The 17,390-nt window shown below is 54.9% G+C and overlaps 1 protein-coding gene across 1 annotated transcript in view; it reads left to right on the top strand.

Annotated features, from left to right (window-relative positions):
• Positions 1 to 1,296: 1,296 nt before the first annotated feature.
• Positions 1,297 to 17,390, top strand: part of LOC122381641 — a 62,182-nt gene continuing 46,088 nt past the window's right edge. The window contains exons 1-2 of the mRNA XM_043366053.1: positions 1,297 to 1,368; positions 2,577 to 7,970. Coding sequence (XP_043221988.1) covers positions 3,132 to 7,970 — 4,839 coding nt within the window. The 5' untranslated portion in view covers positions 1,297 to 1,368; positions 2,577 to 3,131. The remainder of the gene's footprint in view (positions 1,369 to 2,576; positions 7,971 to 17,390) is intronic.

Here is a 17,390-nt window from a genome sequence, read left to right on the forward strand (position 1 = left end):
ACTTCTAAGTTCTACACGTGTTGTAAAATTTCGGACCAAGGTCATTCAAGATCAGGTCACCAGGTCACTTCAAGTGACCTCACCTCATAAAATGTTTCAATGAATGCCGTAGCTACACCGAGTGAGCGATCGCTTTGAAACTTCCAGCGATTGATAAGGGAAACAGCATGTACAAAATTTATATCTCGGAATTTTCATATCGGGGACCTAAGGTCAGCTCAATTTTGCGACCTCTATTATAAGTCAATGGGAAAAAAATTCAAAACCACCTCTTTTGGACGAAAGTCGTTCTAAACACTATAAAACACTGTACGTGACTTTGACACACTGAACATGAAAATAGCAACCGTGACCCTTGTTTATATTCCCCTGAGGTCATCTCAGTTCACGAATGGTTTATGGTATCTAACAGTTTTTCGCGAATAACTTGAAAGAGGCATGCTAGAGCGATGAAAATGCCTTAGTTGTGTTTGGTTCGACGATGCAGATCGATTGATATGCAACATGACAATTTCCGGTCAGATCATGACCTTACCTGAGGTCGAATTTCCACGTTGACCTTCAAGGTGAAATTGTAGTTAATTTGATGCGTCTTGACGAGAGGAACACGATGTCGGTAAAAGAAAGCTCGTGCAAGGCATGACATCTTCTATTTTGGTAGTTTTTGCCCCTTGCAGGCAAAACCGTTGACGTTAGGTCAAATCTAAGAGAAATAACCAGAAAGCATGCTGATATCATAATATGGCTATCCACAGATAACAGTAGTACTACTGTTATCTGTGGGCTATCAAATGCGCTTTTCCGCGGTGCTGTAGCTCTAACTGGTTCCCGAGTTATGCGTCGGCATCTTGTAAACTGTCGATATTCGACCTGAAAATCGGCGAAATTTGGCCTTCACCATGACCTGACCTTTGACCTGACCAAAAAAGTGGCCGAAGTAATTTCGTCATTATTTTTGACGCTCTTTCGAATGAAGATGGATTATGGGGTGCAAAAAGATATCCAATGCACGCCTATGTTTTTGTATAGACATTGAGGGTGCAGCTGCACGCCGTGCACTCCCTCTTCCGCCGCCCCTGATTTCTTGCCATAAACGTCTTCAACCGCTCCCGAATGAAAGAATGTGCGGTAATATTGATGTATTCTCATTTTGTGGAGGTTGGGCAAAGCCTGACCACTACTGGGGCATTCCTCGACTCTACTGGGGCATTTGCCCCAGTAGTTAACATGTTAGCCGAGGCCCTGCAGGCACGGCGCAGGTTAAATGCTGAGCTGAGTTCAGATATAATTAGGCATCGCAGCTAATGAATTATTAGGATCATAATCAAGTCTGATGCCAGTTTCACTACAAGAAAATCGTCGACTTTGGTAAGTATACCTAAGCTTAATTATCAAGTTCTAGCTGTCATTAGCATTGGCGGATCCAAGGCGATAAATGCCGCCGGATCCAGCCGGATCGGGCGGATCCGGCCGGACGTTTGTTTGGGGGGGGGGGGGGGGCAAATGGCCGAAATGGCCTCGTTCTTTTCATGCACGGCCCAGGCACAGCCATAGGCGTAATATCAAAACTCGGGTCTTTGGGGGGGGCATGACCCGGAATGCCTCCCCCCTGGATCCGCCAGAAGTCTATAGAAATATTGTAGCTGTCCATAAGCTAGAAGGCACATAGGGCCTTGGTCATATGGCCTATAGGTATATGGCCTTTGCCCTGGCTAGAATAGCCACGCAAAAAATAACCGCCAATGTAGAAAAAAAAGTTCACATAAACGGTTATGTACCTATAACCGTTTATGTAAACCTGATTTTTTCCCGCAGCTTCATGAAACTCAACTAGCCGAACGGCGCGTTTATTTATTTATTTGTCTACGGAGTTATGCCTACCGTCCCAAAGCGAATGGACAGACAAAATCACCCACCATTTATCACATTGACAATGAACTCGACATAAACAGTTGGTAGTTAGCTGGTACGAAACGAATGGTTCTAATAGTCTGGCAAGCCTAAGAAAGAAAGGAGTTAAAGCGCCTGTATCACTTTGCACATGTCTTGAATCTTGATCACTGGAAATACATGTTTCGGATAAAATTTGTGTGAAAAGTCGCGATAGAATTGTTTTCGGATACGTTTGAGGCACTATGTATAGGGGCACGTGAATCCAACGTGAATCAATCAACCTGCGTTCTTTCTTAGGTTTGTCAGACTATAGTCATACAGTCATGGTACAGGCCATACGGATAAAAATTCCTAGAGATAAAGGACTACGGAAGAAAGTTCTACGGGTTTTCTCGTCGGTGTTCATAGAGCTCCAGATTGTAGCTTTTGGAGTTTGCATATAGGTACCTACCCAAGTGTTTTGTTTGACAGTGACTCATTGTAAGCCATTTGGCTATGCGACATTTTTGTATCCCGGCCGTACAAAAATCGTGTCGTGTGTTATTTCCAAATGAAATGGTCTGAAAGTTTTCACCCCTCCATTCAATCGCCTGATTGTTTGCGTGTCGTACCCGCCCATTAGCGCAGTCTCCCCTGTTTCCCCTGTTATGACCTTGAATACCATCCCCTGACGCATTCCCCAGGGTGCTGAGGCGAAGCTAGGGGAGACTACAGAGGAGCCGCCCGCTGACGGACCGCCGCGCGGCGCCAGAGACCGTACCGGCTCTGTCGGAGGGCGTACGGCGCCGGCCGCCGCCGTTTTCAGGTCGGTACCCGGCGCCGGCAGTTGGTGCTCGTGTCCGGCGGCGAGTGGTGGGCGCGGGCGACGCACGTGGGGACGCTCAGGTGTGGACGGTGCCGCGGCGGCGGCTGGGAGGGGAGCACGGACGGTGGTGACTGACAGCTGTGCTAGTGGTAACAGTGGTGTGTTTGAGCGTCGTGAGCGTCGTGTGTGAGGCAAGGAACCGTCGCTCGGTTTTGTGAGACAGCGGCGGTGACTGCGTCTGGGCACAGGTGACTAACACCGCTTGGTCCTTCCGGTGTCTGGTGTGCTGGAGATCGGATATCTCGGACTGCACCGGTGACCTGACCTCGGCTGAGAGCACCGTTGGTCTTCCATGGGTAATGCGTTCTGTGCATCACGGACAGTGCAGCTAGCGGTGTGAGCGGCGGCGCGATGGCCGGCTGAGGCCGTCATCATGTCAGTCATCTGCAGCACGTTCGTACAGAACTCGTGGCGCAAGGATCTCTGCTCCAACTGTTTCCGTTCGGAAGAGGAGCACTCGCCGGGCGCGCCGCTGGTGCCTCGGCCCGACCCTCTGCGCAGCCTCGACGAGCTGACGCACCGCTACAGCCCTGCGGGGCGCGCCGGCTCGCCCGCGCTCAGCGACCTGCTGACCCGTACGGCGCCGGCCGGCGGCAGTCTCAAGTCGACGGCGCTGCTGCGCGGCCTGCAGTCGCGCCAGGACGAGGCGGCCATGGTGCGTCTGGACGCGGCCGGCCGAGGCGGCTCGGTGGACACGGCCAGCCGCCTGGCCAGCAGCCGGCTGGTCGCCCTGGCCAGGGACACCCCAGACCGGGCCGACTCAGCGGTACACTCGGCCGTCAACAGGGCGCTGGTCGACTCAGCACCCAGCCCGGCCGGCAAGGGCATCCTGGTGCTGGAGGGCCGCGGCGGCGGCCGCCAGCGGCGCTCCGTCGCCTTCGCCGAGCGGCACGAGGTGATCGGCGTGGGCGGCGTCCCGGCTGAGTCTGACGATGAGCCGGACGAACCTGACGAGCCCGGGGAGCCAGAAGCCCCCGGCCTCCTTAGTCCGGAGGAGCGCCAGCTGCTGAGCCTGACGCAGCGTAACACCGACTTCAACTCCATCAACAGCAACCTGTCCGGCACCTCGCGCACCATGGTGGACTGGCTGGACGACAGCGACCGGACAACCGAGCGGAGCGCGCTCACCGGCCGCCACAAGAAGTTCACGCCGCTCGTGAGTATCGCACCGTTCTCGTCGGGACCGCGGTCCAGCGGCGGCGTGAAGGTGAACCTGGTGGCGCCCATGAAGAACGGGGAGATCATTACGGAGAGCCGCAACAAGTTCGAGATGGTCGAAAAGCGATCCGCCGCCGATCCGATGACGAAGAAGATAGCAGAGAAGATAACTCGTCTCGACGATCTGATCGATGAGAAGCCCAAGAAGTTGGAGGAAAGGACAACTACCAGCGTTGAGATCACTAGCACCGACTCCGAGCGCAGTCAAAGCCTCGCTAGGGAGTCTGTGTCAATCACTGAGTTCACAGACACTCTGAGTACCACCAGTCCCCCTCCGCCGCTGGTGGAGACACGCCTCAGTTTCTCCATCGGGAGCAGACGAGAGAGCGCTCCGGCGGTGCCCGAGGCACCGTCTCGGCGAGCTGACCGATCCTTGGAGGACACGCTGCGAAAGGATGCAGAGCAAGTGTCACGACGCAATAGTGATGTTATACAGAAAGCCGCCAACGTCCGTTCGCCACCAAGTGATACGAAGGAAGACGATCCACTGCCCAACAGGAGCTCTTCTGTCACAACAAATGGCATTTCTCCCAAGAGTGCTGCAACTCTTAGCACGTCCAGCGAGGCTCCATCGCCGTTGAGACGCTCGCGTGATGTTGAAAGTGAAGAACCAAATGAAGCATCGGACAAAGGTCGTTCTATTCAAATGAACGGCGTGCTCAGTAAGAGCAAAAGGGACGATTCGTTGAAACGGACGGACGATGAGCCGTCGGGTACAGTTGGGTCTCTGACGGCAGAGGTGCTCGAAGCTGTGGACAAGGCCTTCTCGCGAAACAACAGAGGCAGCGTAGTGACCCTAAGGCCAGGAAACGAATCCTCGCTGACATCAATCACGTCAGACACGTCCGATGAAATGCAGAATGGTGTGATAGAGAGTGACAATGCGACTGACATCTCACAGTTCAACAACTCGAAGGATGACGTACAAACGGGTAAAGTGAGTGACGAATTATCAAACGGTACCAGTTTGTTCCCTGAAAAACCAAACGGATATTCAGTCAAAGAAGTGACGAAGAACGCCCAGGAGAAAAGGCAGTCCACTCACAGTTCGGCACTTCAAAAGCTGATTGATGCCGATGTTGATAACCAGAACGGCTACAACACGAAGGTGTCTGCGCTGCCCTTGCGCTCAGAAAGCCATAATGGGAATTCCACCGAGTCACAAAACAAGTTTATCTCTCTTAAATCGAGATTTTCTGAGAAGTCACAGGACGATACAGCACATACCAACGCATATCAGCATCAACCGAGCAAGCTTGACGCTCCACTTCCACCTTCCAATGACAATATTGTCATGTTTTCGCAAAATACTACCAAGGAAGGTGACATTAACCCACGAGATTCATTGATTACAAGGGCCACTTCATCCAAACCGTCGCCAAGGGCTTCATTTTTGCACTCATTAACGAACTCAAAGCCAGAGGATGAAGACAGCACTTTGAGCGATATTCTCGGGTCGAGCATTGTTTCTGCCACCGATTTAAAGCCAGCAATGAATGGGGAAGTCAAGACCATCGACAATGAAAAGGAACCGGTCGAAACCGAAGATGCTAAAACGACACCTCCTGTCCAACGGACAGCAGCTCCGAAAGCAAAGGAAGCCATCATCCGATCTAGCTCAAAGCCTTCGGGCGGCGCTTCGACCAAACCTCCCATTCTCCGTGAAAAGCCCAAGATCGCAGCGAAACCAGCCAAGCTACATCGGCTGAGCAGGGCGACTAGCGTCGAAAGCGACCACAGTCCTCGTTCCTCCCCCGAAGTTCGGCGCGATAGTGTCGACCGCGAGGTCAGGCAAAGTGTGGAGCCAAAGCCAGTGAAAGTCTTGAAGCCAGAGCCTGAACAAGTCACCCAGGCTTCAGACGAAAAGAGCGACACCAAGGAGGATGAAGCGCAGTCCGGTCCCGTGTGCGTGGCTGTGAAAAGTCCCGTTCTAGATGCGTCTACTCGCTTGACGAAGCTGGTCGAGAGCGCTAAGCCGATACCGGATGAGGCTAAAGAGCAGAGCCATCTAACCATCAATGTCTCTCCTCCGCGACCTCCCCTGCGACGGGAGAGCCTCACGCGAAAGGAGCGCACCATACAGCGGGAGAAGGAACTGGAGAAGCAGCGTGAAGAGCTGGAGAAACGTCAGCGCGAGGAGCATGAGGAGCCCGTCGAACCGCGACCGGTGGAGGCGCGGAAAGAGCACAGACAGGCTCCGCAGCCGCCTGGACACCAGGAGGTGAAAAGGACTGTTAGCGTTGACAGCGACGCTGTTCGTGAGCACAGGCCGGCGCCCCAGCCCCCGGTGCACCAGGACCTGAAAAGAACTGTCAGCAATGATAGCGAGGCGGGCCGGGAGAAGCGGCCGGCCCCCGAGCCACCCGTTGATATGGCTTTGAAGAGAACAGTTAGTAATGATTCTGAATCGGGTCGAGGACCGGCGCCTCAACCGCCTGCTCATCTGAACGTGAAAAGAACAATCAGCAGTGATGGCGCTCGGGAGCACAGGCGGGCTCCGAAGCCTCCCGGTGACAGAGAGTCAAAGCGACCTGTCAGCAAGGACTACGAGGCAAATCGGACGGCGATTGCCAATCTGTTGTCTTTCGGTCATCATGGTGGTGCTTGCAAGCGGCCAGCGCCGAAGGCCCCAGAGAACGCATCCAGCACTGAGGAGCCTGCAGAGGACTGTTCACAGGCCGAAGCCAAGGACGGTGCAGAGGAGGGTCCCGTTGTCGAAGTCCAGTCTCGAAAGAGTTCACGGGTGTGGTCCGACTCGCCCTTGGACGAAGACGCCTCGACTGCTGACAGTGCGAGCTCCGCTACGGATGCCACTGAAGGAAGCGGAAGTTGGGACCAACCTAAGCGTGATGCTGACTCGGAACAAGAATCAGGTCGGCGAGGCAGTGACGCAGTCACAAGAACCAATCAGCCTAGTCATGACGAAGATCAGGGTTCTGACAAGAACCAGCATTCACTACAATCGGAGACCTGCTCTGATGACACTCAGCCCACCTCACTCCAAAAGATCGAAGAGGATGTTGAGCATGACCGGGAGCACAGCTCTCACACCTCCACTGTAAAGTCTGAAGCTCCTTCGCCCGTTCAGGCTGATTCTGAAGACGTCGCTTCATCCAAAGCCACAGAACAAGCTGAGGACGAGGAGGAGCAGAAATCGCCAACGCCTGTCCAAAAATCAGACGAGGTTGAGCCTGAACACATCCCACCCATAACTCTGAAGGTCGAAAGTGCACTTCCTGCTCCTGTTCCTAGGGACCAGGCCAGTGACAAGTTAGGCGAGACGACCTTTCAGACCTCTGATTCTCCCTCCAGTGCCCCGCCTCGAGCCGAGACTGCCGCAAAGCTCCGCATTCACGACGATGGCAACCCGTACGCATCGACAGCCATTTTCGACCGCCGCTCGTCTTTCAAACCCGACCTCGACGATGACGACGATCTGCCTCCGTCGGCATCGATGCGCTCGTCGTCGGTGAGCCCTCGTTCGCGGAAGCGCTCCTCGAACGTTGTCAGTTTCGACCCGGGCGCCGAGTACTACTCGCGGGAGACGGTGCTGATCAAGCCGCGCTCGCAGTCGATGCCGCGGCACGTGGAGGGTCTGATGACGGACGAGGAGGTTAAGCAGAAGATATACGGCGTCAGTCCGGCGGGCGTGTTCGGAGCCAGCAGCGGCGGCGAGCGCAAGTCCCGCCGGGACGAGCCCAAACGCCGCGGCAAGTTCTCGCTGAAGAAGTTCCTCAAGTTTGGCAGCAGCAAGGACGACAAGAAGAACGGCAAGGAGGAGAAGAAGAAGGAGAAGGAGCGCGTGGGCTCGGTGTCTGAGCGCGCCAAGCCGGAGATCATCCACCCGCTGGACCTAACACCCACCGTCGGGGGTGTGCAGGTGATAGTGAGGAGCGAGGAGGAGAAACGCCGAGACGAGGAGGAGCGGCAGCGCAAGAAGGCGCTGCTGATCGCCGAGGGCACCCGCGTCTACGACTCGCCGTCCTTCAGCAAGGTGAGGTCTCGCCAACCTGCATATGTGAAATGTCATCCGTGAATGTGCTAGATAATGGGTGCTGTAAATTGTTTGCAATGCAAAATGCAACTGTTGCAGGCTGCTATTATTTCACACAAACAATTGTGGAATTATTTATCACTGCAATTCCGAGTAATATGTTCAAGTTTTGACTTGTGGTCAACTGGCAAGATGACAAAATAATTGCCCTTAGCAATATCAATATTTGGTAATTGGTTGCAATTTCCCATACTCCACCTTCGTATTTCTTCTCCCGCGCACACTTAAAATGCAACTTGCGCCTCTGTGCCTACTTCAGCCGTCCCCGATTTGGTTCGTGCCGAACCTCGCTGTACTAGTTTGGCCTGCCGCTGTTGACCCGCTGACCCGAAGGTCAAGCTGGGTCACGGTGGCACGGCCCGCCCCGCCAGTGCGCCGTAACTGTCGCGGCGTGACTCATCACGGCGCGCGGCGGGACCGTGACCCGGGCCATTGTGGGCCGCGCCGCTGGCTGCCGGAGGTCCCCGGCTCTGTGACCCTAGCCCGACGCCCCGCACACAGTGGCCCGTTTGCATAATGACACAACTGTTTGATAACTGGCATCCGTCTGCCATTGTGTCATACGCTATGGTACAGATTCAGACCGAGCCTAGAGGATCTGATGTAGCTGAGTGATGTGATTTGAGATTGATGCATTGAGAAATGCTGGGCTATTTACTCATCACTAACAACTTGCGCAATCCTTGGTGGAAACATTGATACGGACTCTCTCAGTTCGTCTCCCTTTTTCCTTTTTTGAATTACTTTATTTTTCGTGATTTTTTTGCAGTTTTAAGAGCGCAATGCATTTATGGGTCATTGTCCGTTATCACTAGTTTGATGCTCTGGTATGTCATTACAACACTTCAACACAGCAAATGAATGGAAACCACTTTACAAAAACGTTGGAGCTGTACCGTTTATCTACACGTTCCATCAGAAGACTGCAGAAACAGGTAATCCGCCGATGTTCGCCCGGCTGTCACAGGGCCCATATGCTCGTGCTGGCCGTTTGCCGTCCGCTCACCATTCCCGGCTTCAGAGCGTGCACTGCACTGAGATGTGCATTCCTCTCACGCCGCGGGAATCGCTCCCGTGGGAACGGGACAGCTGCCGCGTCTCACATATCGGCAACAGCTTCATCGTACACTGTTGTTCCAAGGTGTTCGATGGCCCGGCGGCAAAACAAATCTCCGATGCACGGCTTTTCCCGCGCGGCTTCGACGAATGGGCGGCGGGTTATGTGTGCTGTCCGTGATAACCGTGACACAATTCCTGCTGTCTGCAATACGGATCGAATGTTCCTGTTGTAAGGCGAGCTCCGTGGCACAGAGGCCAGCGCTCTGGGGATGTTTCCTCCGAGCTGTCTCTCCGCCTGTGACTGGCTATCTCTGGCAGCCCAGAGACAGCCTATAGAGGACGGACGGGCTCCTCAGCGGCACCGTATTGGGCACGTGCTCCTCCGCCGACCCGACCTGTCCCGGCTCCCAGCTCCCGGTCCGACGGCATTCCGCCGAGCCGTGCCAGTCCAACCTCCGGCCGCCGCATGACAGACGCGCCGCCGCGGCGGACGGCTTCACTTTTCGGCGAGTTTCACTGGTAGAGATGCCCGGCCGTGCAGGCCAGTTTTTCACCGGTGCTTGTTTTGTGTTCACTTTCCTGTGTAATGTTGCATGCCGAGCTTCTGGGCGCCTTGCATGCACGTTGCACATGCGATGACGTGTTTCGTCGCGTTTCGCTGAATATCTTTCCCTTCATCTCGATGGTCTGAATGGGTTTTTATAGTAACATGAGCAGGAGGACATGCCTAGCAACATTCGAGAGCGAGCAGTGAGCACTAGGCAAGCATACTCTTATAAACTGGTTGCTAAAATAAATTACATTAATTATGTGCTTGCACTTAGCGATCCTATAAATACTTAGGCGCCTGGGACGGACCTGGGATCCGTTCGCCATATTCCAGGCACCGACCTGCCGTCAATCGGCCGTCCGTCACGGAGCGCTCCGCCGTGATGGGCTGTTCGTGAGGCGGCCTCGTGCCGTTCCGCGCCGCCGACCCCGTGACGGGTGCTGTCGGCGGCCGGGCCGGGACGGCGGCCGGTCACATCCCCAGTCGTCAGTCATGTCCCACTGCCAGCCATGGGATGGTGCACCGATCCAGTCGCCCGAGCTCCTACTCCTGTCCCGTTGCTAGACGCTCCTTAAAATTTCGTAAAAGAGGGAGTAGGAATTCTAGTCCCTGAATTCCTACTCCCGAATGAGCTGTGAGCCACCACCTGACGCGTTCTTCTAGCCTCATCTGTGCCAACACAGGCGTGGACAATATCAAAGGATATAAATGACCAAACCGCCATTAATCATCTGATAAAGTTTAATCACTTTTAATTCTTGTAGTGCTCTTTGTATGTAAGGCATGTAGGTGATTGGTAAATTCCTTTTTAATGACCTCCTTACAAATTATTTATGTTTTTGATGTATTTAGCTTGATACAAATTTTCGGCCACGGGCCTTGATCACATATCAGTTTAAACACAGTCTGTGTTTAAACTGATATGTGATCAAGGCCCGTGGCCGAAAATTTGTATCAAGCTAAATACATCAAAAACATAAATAATTTGTAAGGAGGTCATTAAAAAGGAATTTACCAAAAGTTTAATCACGTTGGATTACCCAACTATTTCCCATCATCGCTCAGGATGGCGTTACGTTGCCGTCTGCGCCGCCGTTGCACCACGGCGTGTGGTCGGCCGGCCTGGCTCGGGTGAATTACCGTCATTGGTCGCGCTCGGCGGCGTCTGCGTGAGAAGGTCCTCGGCCGGTGTCAGATACGCCGTTCTCAGCCTCTTCTATCCGTTCCGCGCCGTGGTTTTACGTTCGGTGGTCAGCGTACGTCATCCACGAGTCACGACACAGGACGTTCATGGTAGTGTGCGCCGTATGCACTGTACTTTTTAAGCGACAAACAATGCAGCTTGCAGACTATGCCGTTAGACGACTTCGTTGTACGAAGATCCAGCCAGAATGCTTTGGCTCAATGTCTATTGTACAACCGTTGATGTCTACCAAATGTTTGTGGTTTTTAGCTCCATGTTACACTTGCATCTTTTTCTGCCCTCACCATTTCCTGCTGCTCCAGACGTGAAGCCAGTACCTGCAACCAAGATCCTGCAACGCTCGACAGTCGGGACTCGGGGGCGACTGGCCTCAATCACCCCCGGATTCCCACAGCTGGGGCGGAACCCGCTGGTGCGTGCCGCGGGCCGGGCGCGCTGCTCGCATTCTTCAACCCTGTCAGGGGCACGGTGACATGTCCCTCCCGGTTCTGTAACCCATTGTGTGAGCCGTGCGGGCGCACATGCGGTGATGGAGACGGACCTGCCGACATCGATCGGGGACGAGTCTGGCGGGTCGGTAGCTAAACTTAGGCCCCCGTTGCCCGCGCCACTATCACCAAGCGTTCGCCTCAGTTGGCTGTCAGCGGCCGAAACCACTCGCGTCGGCTCGTTTGTAGGGTAGGACGGCCCCTAAAAAACGCACCGACGGAGTGATAACGACGAGGTATATGGTCGGGATTAAGGATATGTGGGTTTGACGAATCTCGAAGTCGCATCTATTAAATAGGTGAGGGTGGGTGGGAAACTTCTCGCCCACTCTCCGCTCCACTCGCCGTCCGTCGCAGTCGACGACTGCCGTTCGCGCCTCTCGGCTCTGCTGCCAGCGGCGCGCCCGTTCCTACATTCCCCTTCGCACCACCCCTAGTCAGGGTCTGCCCCGCGTCCGTCGGCGGGGTGATTTATCTGTCTCCGACCCCCGTCTCCCTTTGCTCCGGTCACGTTCAGTGGCGCCCGGGCAGGGTCCTAACCTTCCATAGCCGCGTCGCCGCTATGAGTTGATTAGGCCCCCGTTGCCCGCGCCACTATCACCAAGCGTTCGCCTCAGTTGGCTGTCAGCGGCCGAAACCACTCGCGTCGGCTCGTTTGTAGGGTAGGACGGCCCCTAAAAAACGCCAACTTCTCGCCCACTCTCTGCTCCACTCGCCGTCCGTCGCAGTCGACGACTGCCGTTCGCGCCTCTCAGCTCTGCTGCCAGCGGCGCGCCCGTTCCTACACTCCCCTTCGCACCACCCCTAGTCAGGGTCTGCCCCGCGTCTGTCGGCGGGGTGATTTATCTGTCTCCGACCCCCGTCTCCCTTTGCTCCGGTCACGTTCAGTGGCGCCCGGGCAGGGTCCTAACCTTCCATAGCCGCGTCGCCGCTATGAGTTGATTAGGCCCCCGTTGCCCGCGCCACTATCACCAAGCGTTCGCCTCAGTTGGCTGTCAGCGGCCGAAACCACTCGCGTCGGCTCGTTTGTAGGGTAGGACGGCCCCTAAAAAACGCCAAATACACCCAATGGAATGAAAAAGTCTTAGGCTAAGCGTCCGCTGCCCAAACCTTTCTCGATCTCTGCTGAGCAGTTAATGGTTTGACCACGAATCCGGGCACATGCCGCATGCGGAAAGGTTCCCAGTGTGTTCCGCTGGCGGTGCCCGGTCTGTTATTGCGGCATGGCTCTTGGTGGTGAGTTTGGGTCGAACCCTTAGTTAGTGTGAACCGGGGCGGCGAGGGACTCCCTCCACCCCAAGGTCGGCTCCCGTCCTGAGTCAGCTGTGACTGGACCCCATACTCCCCGCACAGTGCCGCCAGTGACTCACTGTCGACCGGCGTGGGGGCGCCGCGACCCACTAATGGAACGTGACCGTGTTCGGGGTGTTCGTTAGTCGTCTGCCTCTCGTGGCCGCCGGGGGACCAGCGGGGCCCAGGGGCGTAGGCAGGGGGGGGGGCCACTGGGCCATGGCCCCCCCCCCCTTGGGCGCCGAAGGCGCCCTTTGCGATTGGAGGGCGCCGAAGGCGCCCTCCAATCGCAAATGCAATTGTGATATAATCGAATCGAAAAACAATCGCGACTGGAGGGCGCCCTCCAATCGCGAATGTGTTTACAGGGAAATACGGATGGAGGGCGCCCTCGGAGGACGCCCATTCCAAATACGCCCTCCAAATACGGTTGGAGGGCTCCCTCGGGCGCCCTCCAACCACATTTGTAGGCTGTAGCTCTCTAAGCGTAACGGTGGTCGCCTATGTAAGCCGCTGTCCTGTAAATAAGCGCCCTCTCACCCGAAGGCGCCCTCCTGTAGGTCGCCACCCTGCTACACATTGCCGCCCTTCTGCTGATCGGCGTCCTCATAATTATTGGCGCTCTCCTACCTATTGCGCCCTCATGTGAAATTTTGAAGGCCGCCTTTCTCCCTTTTGGCACCCTCTTGTTCAGTGCCGCCCTCCTACCTATTGGTTCCCTAGTCCTTCCTGTTGAATGTTAATCGGGGCCCTTCTCCTATTGGCGCCCTCGTGTAGATCGCCGCCCTCCTAACCACTGGCACCCTCCTGTTGATCACCGCCCTCCTATCCACTGGCACCTTCCTGTTGACCAGCGCCCTCCGCACAGACGCCCTCCTGTTCATGTCATCCTCTTGAGCAAAGGCGCCCTCCTCACCATTGCCACCCCCATTTTAATCGTCACCCTTCCGCTCATTGGCGACTTCCAGTTGATGACCGCCCTCCCACCTATTGGCGACCTCTTGTTGATCGCCACCCTCCTATTGGTGCTCTCCTGTTCCTCGCCACCCTCTTACCTGGTGGCGCCCTCCTGTTGATTGTTGATCGGCGCCCTCCTACCTATTGGTGCCCTCCTGTTGATCGCTGCCCTTCTATCCATTGGCGCCCTCCTGCTGCTCGCCAACTTCCTACCTATCGGTGCCCTACTGTCGAAACTCGGGATGTTGATCGGGGCTCTTCTACCTATTAGTGCCCTCCTGTGGATCGCAGCCCTTCTACCTATTGGCAACATCCGTTGATCGCTGCCCTCCTATCATTTATTTACTCCTTTGGCATGTTTTTCAACTTAGTCGTTCTATTGCACATAGTTGATGTCTTGCCTGTGATAACTGCCACAAATGAACGTGCATTCAGCACAATGAATGAAGTATCTATACCTACCAAAACTATCTACGCTCTACGATGCATAAAACACGTCTTTGGGATTGATCCTACTTTACGTGCATCATGGCATCTATATGGATTACGATTAAGTATTTTCAACAGGTTCGGGCGCAACAGCAGGCATCTGAAGTTTCGGTGATTGAAACTGGTTATGTGGGTACACTGTATGCATCTGTGAGAAGGCTATGAAGGCTGGTCTGAGGTAATTTGGATGATGTTTACGCATCTCGCGCTCCGGTATCAATCCGATACGGTGATCTGGTGCGTAGATATGCCACCGCCAATAAACTTTTATACATCGACACCCATGAGCCAAGCTTTCTGTACAGTTTGTGTGGCAGCGGCCCGACCAACCCTTAGGTATTTTTTACACATTCAAATTTGGTAAAAGAGCGAGAGGAGCTTTGAACAGTGATCGTATAAAAGGCGTGCCTAAAAAAGCGGAGGAAAAGGATGTTTTCAAAAATTTCGCGCGCCTTCGGCGCAGCATTTCAAGAACACTTGACCTTTTGTGACCTGGAGTATAAAGAATACACACGATGCAAAATCAATGCAGCACGACCTATACGAGGTTACGCAAAAAAAAAACTGATGGCATGGTAAAAAACGCCTCCCAACCCCCCAACCCCCACTGAGCGATTTTTTATCTCGCGACCGTATGGCGCCCTCCTTGGGTGAGGTGGCGCCCTCCAAACCCTTGGCCCCCCCCTTCGCGATTTTCTAAATACGCCGCTGAGCGGGGGAGCCGGGTCGTGCGGCGTCGGCTGGTATCAGGTTGCGGCGGGCGGCCCTTCCCGCCGCTGTCGCCTGGTTTGAGGACCGTGGCGGCCCCACTGTGGGCCTCTGTGGCCCCGCGGACAGTACCGGCAGGCGGGCCCGCGGCTGCCCCGGCGTTGACTGTCTCATCAGCCGGTCCGGTGTCGTGGCGGTGCCGGGGCTGTGCCAGCGGCCGGCGGCCGGCTCTGGCTCCGCCGATGGCTGTCTTTTCTGACTGGCGGTCGGCGCGGGCGGCCTTGGGGGGGGGGAGGGGGGAGGGGCGACTGTGGTTCCCGGCGGCCCTGCTGTGTCGTTCGCTGATATTCCAGTGTGTGTGAAGCCATGCCTGGACGCACTGCGGTCAGGGGGGGGGTCCGATCCGATGGTTTTGTCCCCGTGTCGGTCTTGGACCCCCGTGTTCACGGCCTCGGGGTTGTGATGTTTAGCCCCGCACGCTTCCCGGCGCCTAAACCGACGTCATCGGTGCTGGCTAAAATGGAATGCCGCGAATCTGGGATCAGTGGCCTGGTTTCGCCTTTGATATCGTGCTGCAGATTATCTAGTCGTCGGCAGCGGTCCCGTAGACCTATGTTGCGCGCAACTTAGCCGCGGCGTCGGCGGCGGACCCGGTTTACGTGCTCATACGACCGCACATACATAAATAAGGTTTGTATGGCCATGTGGCCGTGAATGACTGGTAGAAAAGGTTGTGCCTGGATTCCGGTGCTGTGATGGCACCGCACGCAAAGCACAGTGCCTCACGGAAAGTAGGAACGGTGCATTGTTAGCGTACTTTAAACGCACCTACCCCTACCTAAGAATCACGTGCTGTTCATGAGGCCTGTGAGCACGGGCGCCGATGACTTTTCTGCCGCTCCGTTCTGGCCTGCGGGATGACGACTTTGCATTGCCAGCGCATGTGGGGACTCACATTTGGCAGCTGCTCGCACGGGTTACCGTGGGTGGGCAGGGTTCGCGAAAGTGTCGGCTGCCAGCTTGCCGCAGATTGCAGTGTCGCGACGCTTACTCGGAGTCTCGAGATTGGGGAGCCGGCAGGCAGCGGCGTAGTCGGTGTATTTGTGTCCGGGCATGATCTTGCATGCATTTTGTCTGTGCTTGCTCGATTCCTGCACTCAGAATACACTTTGAGAGCAGTTTGAATAAAGACTCAATTGAGCGCTGAGACCAGCCTCAAATGTGTCTGATTTTAAAACGGTTTCAGTAAGGCTTCCTAAGGGCTCATGTACCCGAATACTGGATTCAAGCGATACCGAAACTGGGGTTCGGACTGGAAACTGGTTTCATAGTGAGACTAATTTTTAAAAGCTTGACACCGAAAATAGGTACCGACTGAGCTCTGTTTCTGCGATCAATGGCGTTGCTCAGAAAATATTCTCAGAATGTGTGATCTGTTTTGAATCGGGGACATTAGCCCGAAACTGATCTCTGAGACCGAAAATGGAGAAACTGTTTTCTCAGTGTGTGCGGATTGTTCGTTCGGTCTCGTCTGCCACCGCTGAGCCCAGTGTTTCAGACATTGAACGAAAGAAGTTCATAGTCTGTCGATAGCTAGATGCCTGTCGAGTTGCGGAGCAGCCGATGCATGACGCAGACCGGGTGTGTATGTGTGTGTGTGGGGGGGGGGGGGGGTGCGTGTGTGTGTGTGTGTGCGTGTGTGTTAAGCGCAAAGTGGCCGAGGCGTCGGCAGCGGACCAGGTGTGTAGTGTAGACAGAGTGGCCGAGGCGTCGGCAGCGGACCGGGTGTGTAGTGTAGACAGAGTAGCCGAGACGTCGGCAGCGGACCAGGTGTGTAGTGTAGACAGAGTAGCCGAGGCGTCGGCAGCGGACCAGGTGTGTAGTGTAGACAGAGTGGCCGAGGCGTCGGCAGCGGACCAGGTGTGTAGTGTAGACAGAGTAGCCGAGGCGTCGGCAACGGACCAGGTGTGTAGTGTAAACAGAGTAGTCGAGGCGTCGGCGCCGGACCGGATGTATGCGTATGTCGATTTGCAGAAATACGGAGGCGGCCACTTAGAAAATACTTGAGACCTTTTTACGAAGAGACTCCTTGAGTGCTAAACCGAGCCTCCAAGGTGAATGGCTGAGATGTGTATCTGCGGCAGCGTATGTCCATCAAGTTGCGTTCGGAAGCGCTTCTCGAAATGCGTGGTCTGTTTTGACAAGGGGCATTATCCTAAAGCTGGTCTCTGAGACAAAAAAAAAGAGATGCTGTTTTCCAGTCCCGGCGAAGAAAAAAAAAAGAATGTCGAGTTGCGGAGCAGCCGAGGCGTCGGCGGCGGACCTGTTGTATATGTATCTACGTATGTATGTATGTATGTATGTATGTATGTATGTATGTATGTATGTATGTATGTATGTATGTATGTATGTATGTATTCACGTCATAGGGCACATCCACGTAATTGAGGCTTTCCTGTACCCTGGAGTCGTTAATATAAAACGGACGATCAGTTGGGTCAGCATACACATACATACACATGCACACATCTAACCAACCCCCCACGTTGCCTCGTCAACAAGTGCTGCTTTATCTCGCTATTGAAGCGGCTCCCGGGCAGGTTTCGTGTCACGCT

Source organism: Amphibalanus amphitrite, unplaced genomic scaffold (assembly GCF_019059575.1).
Source record: "Amphibalanus amphitrite isolate SeventyFive unplaced genomic scaffold, NRLGWU_Aamphi_draft 000124F_arrow, whole genome shotgun sequence".
Lineage (NCBI taxonomy): Eukaryota > Metazoa > Arthropoda > Thecostraca > Balanomorpha > Balanidae > Amphibalanus > Amphibalanus amphitrite.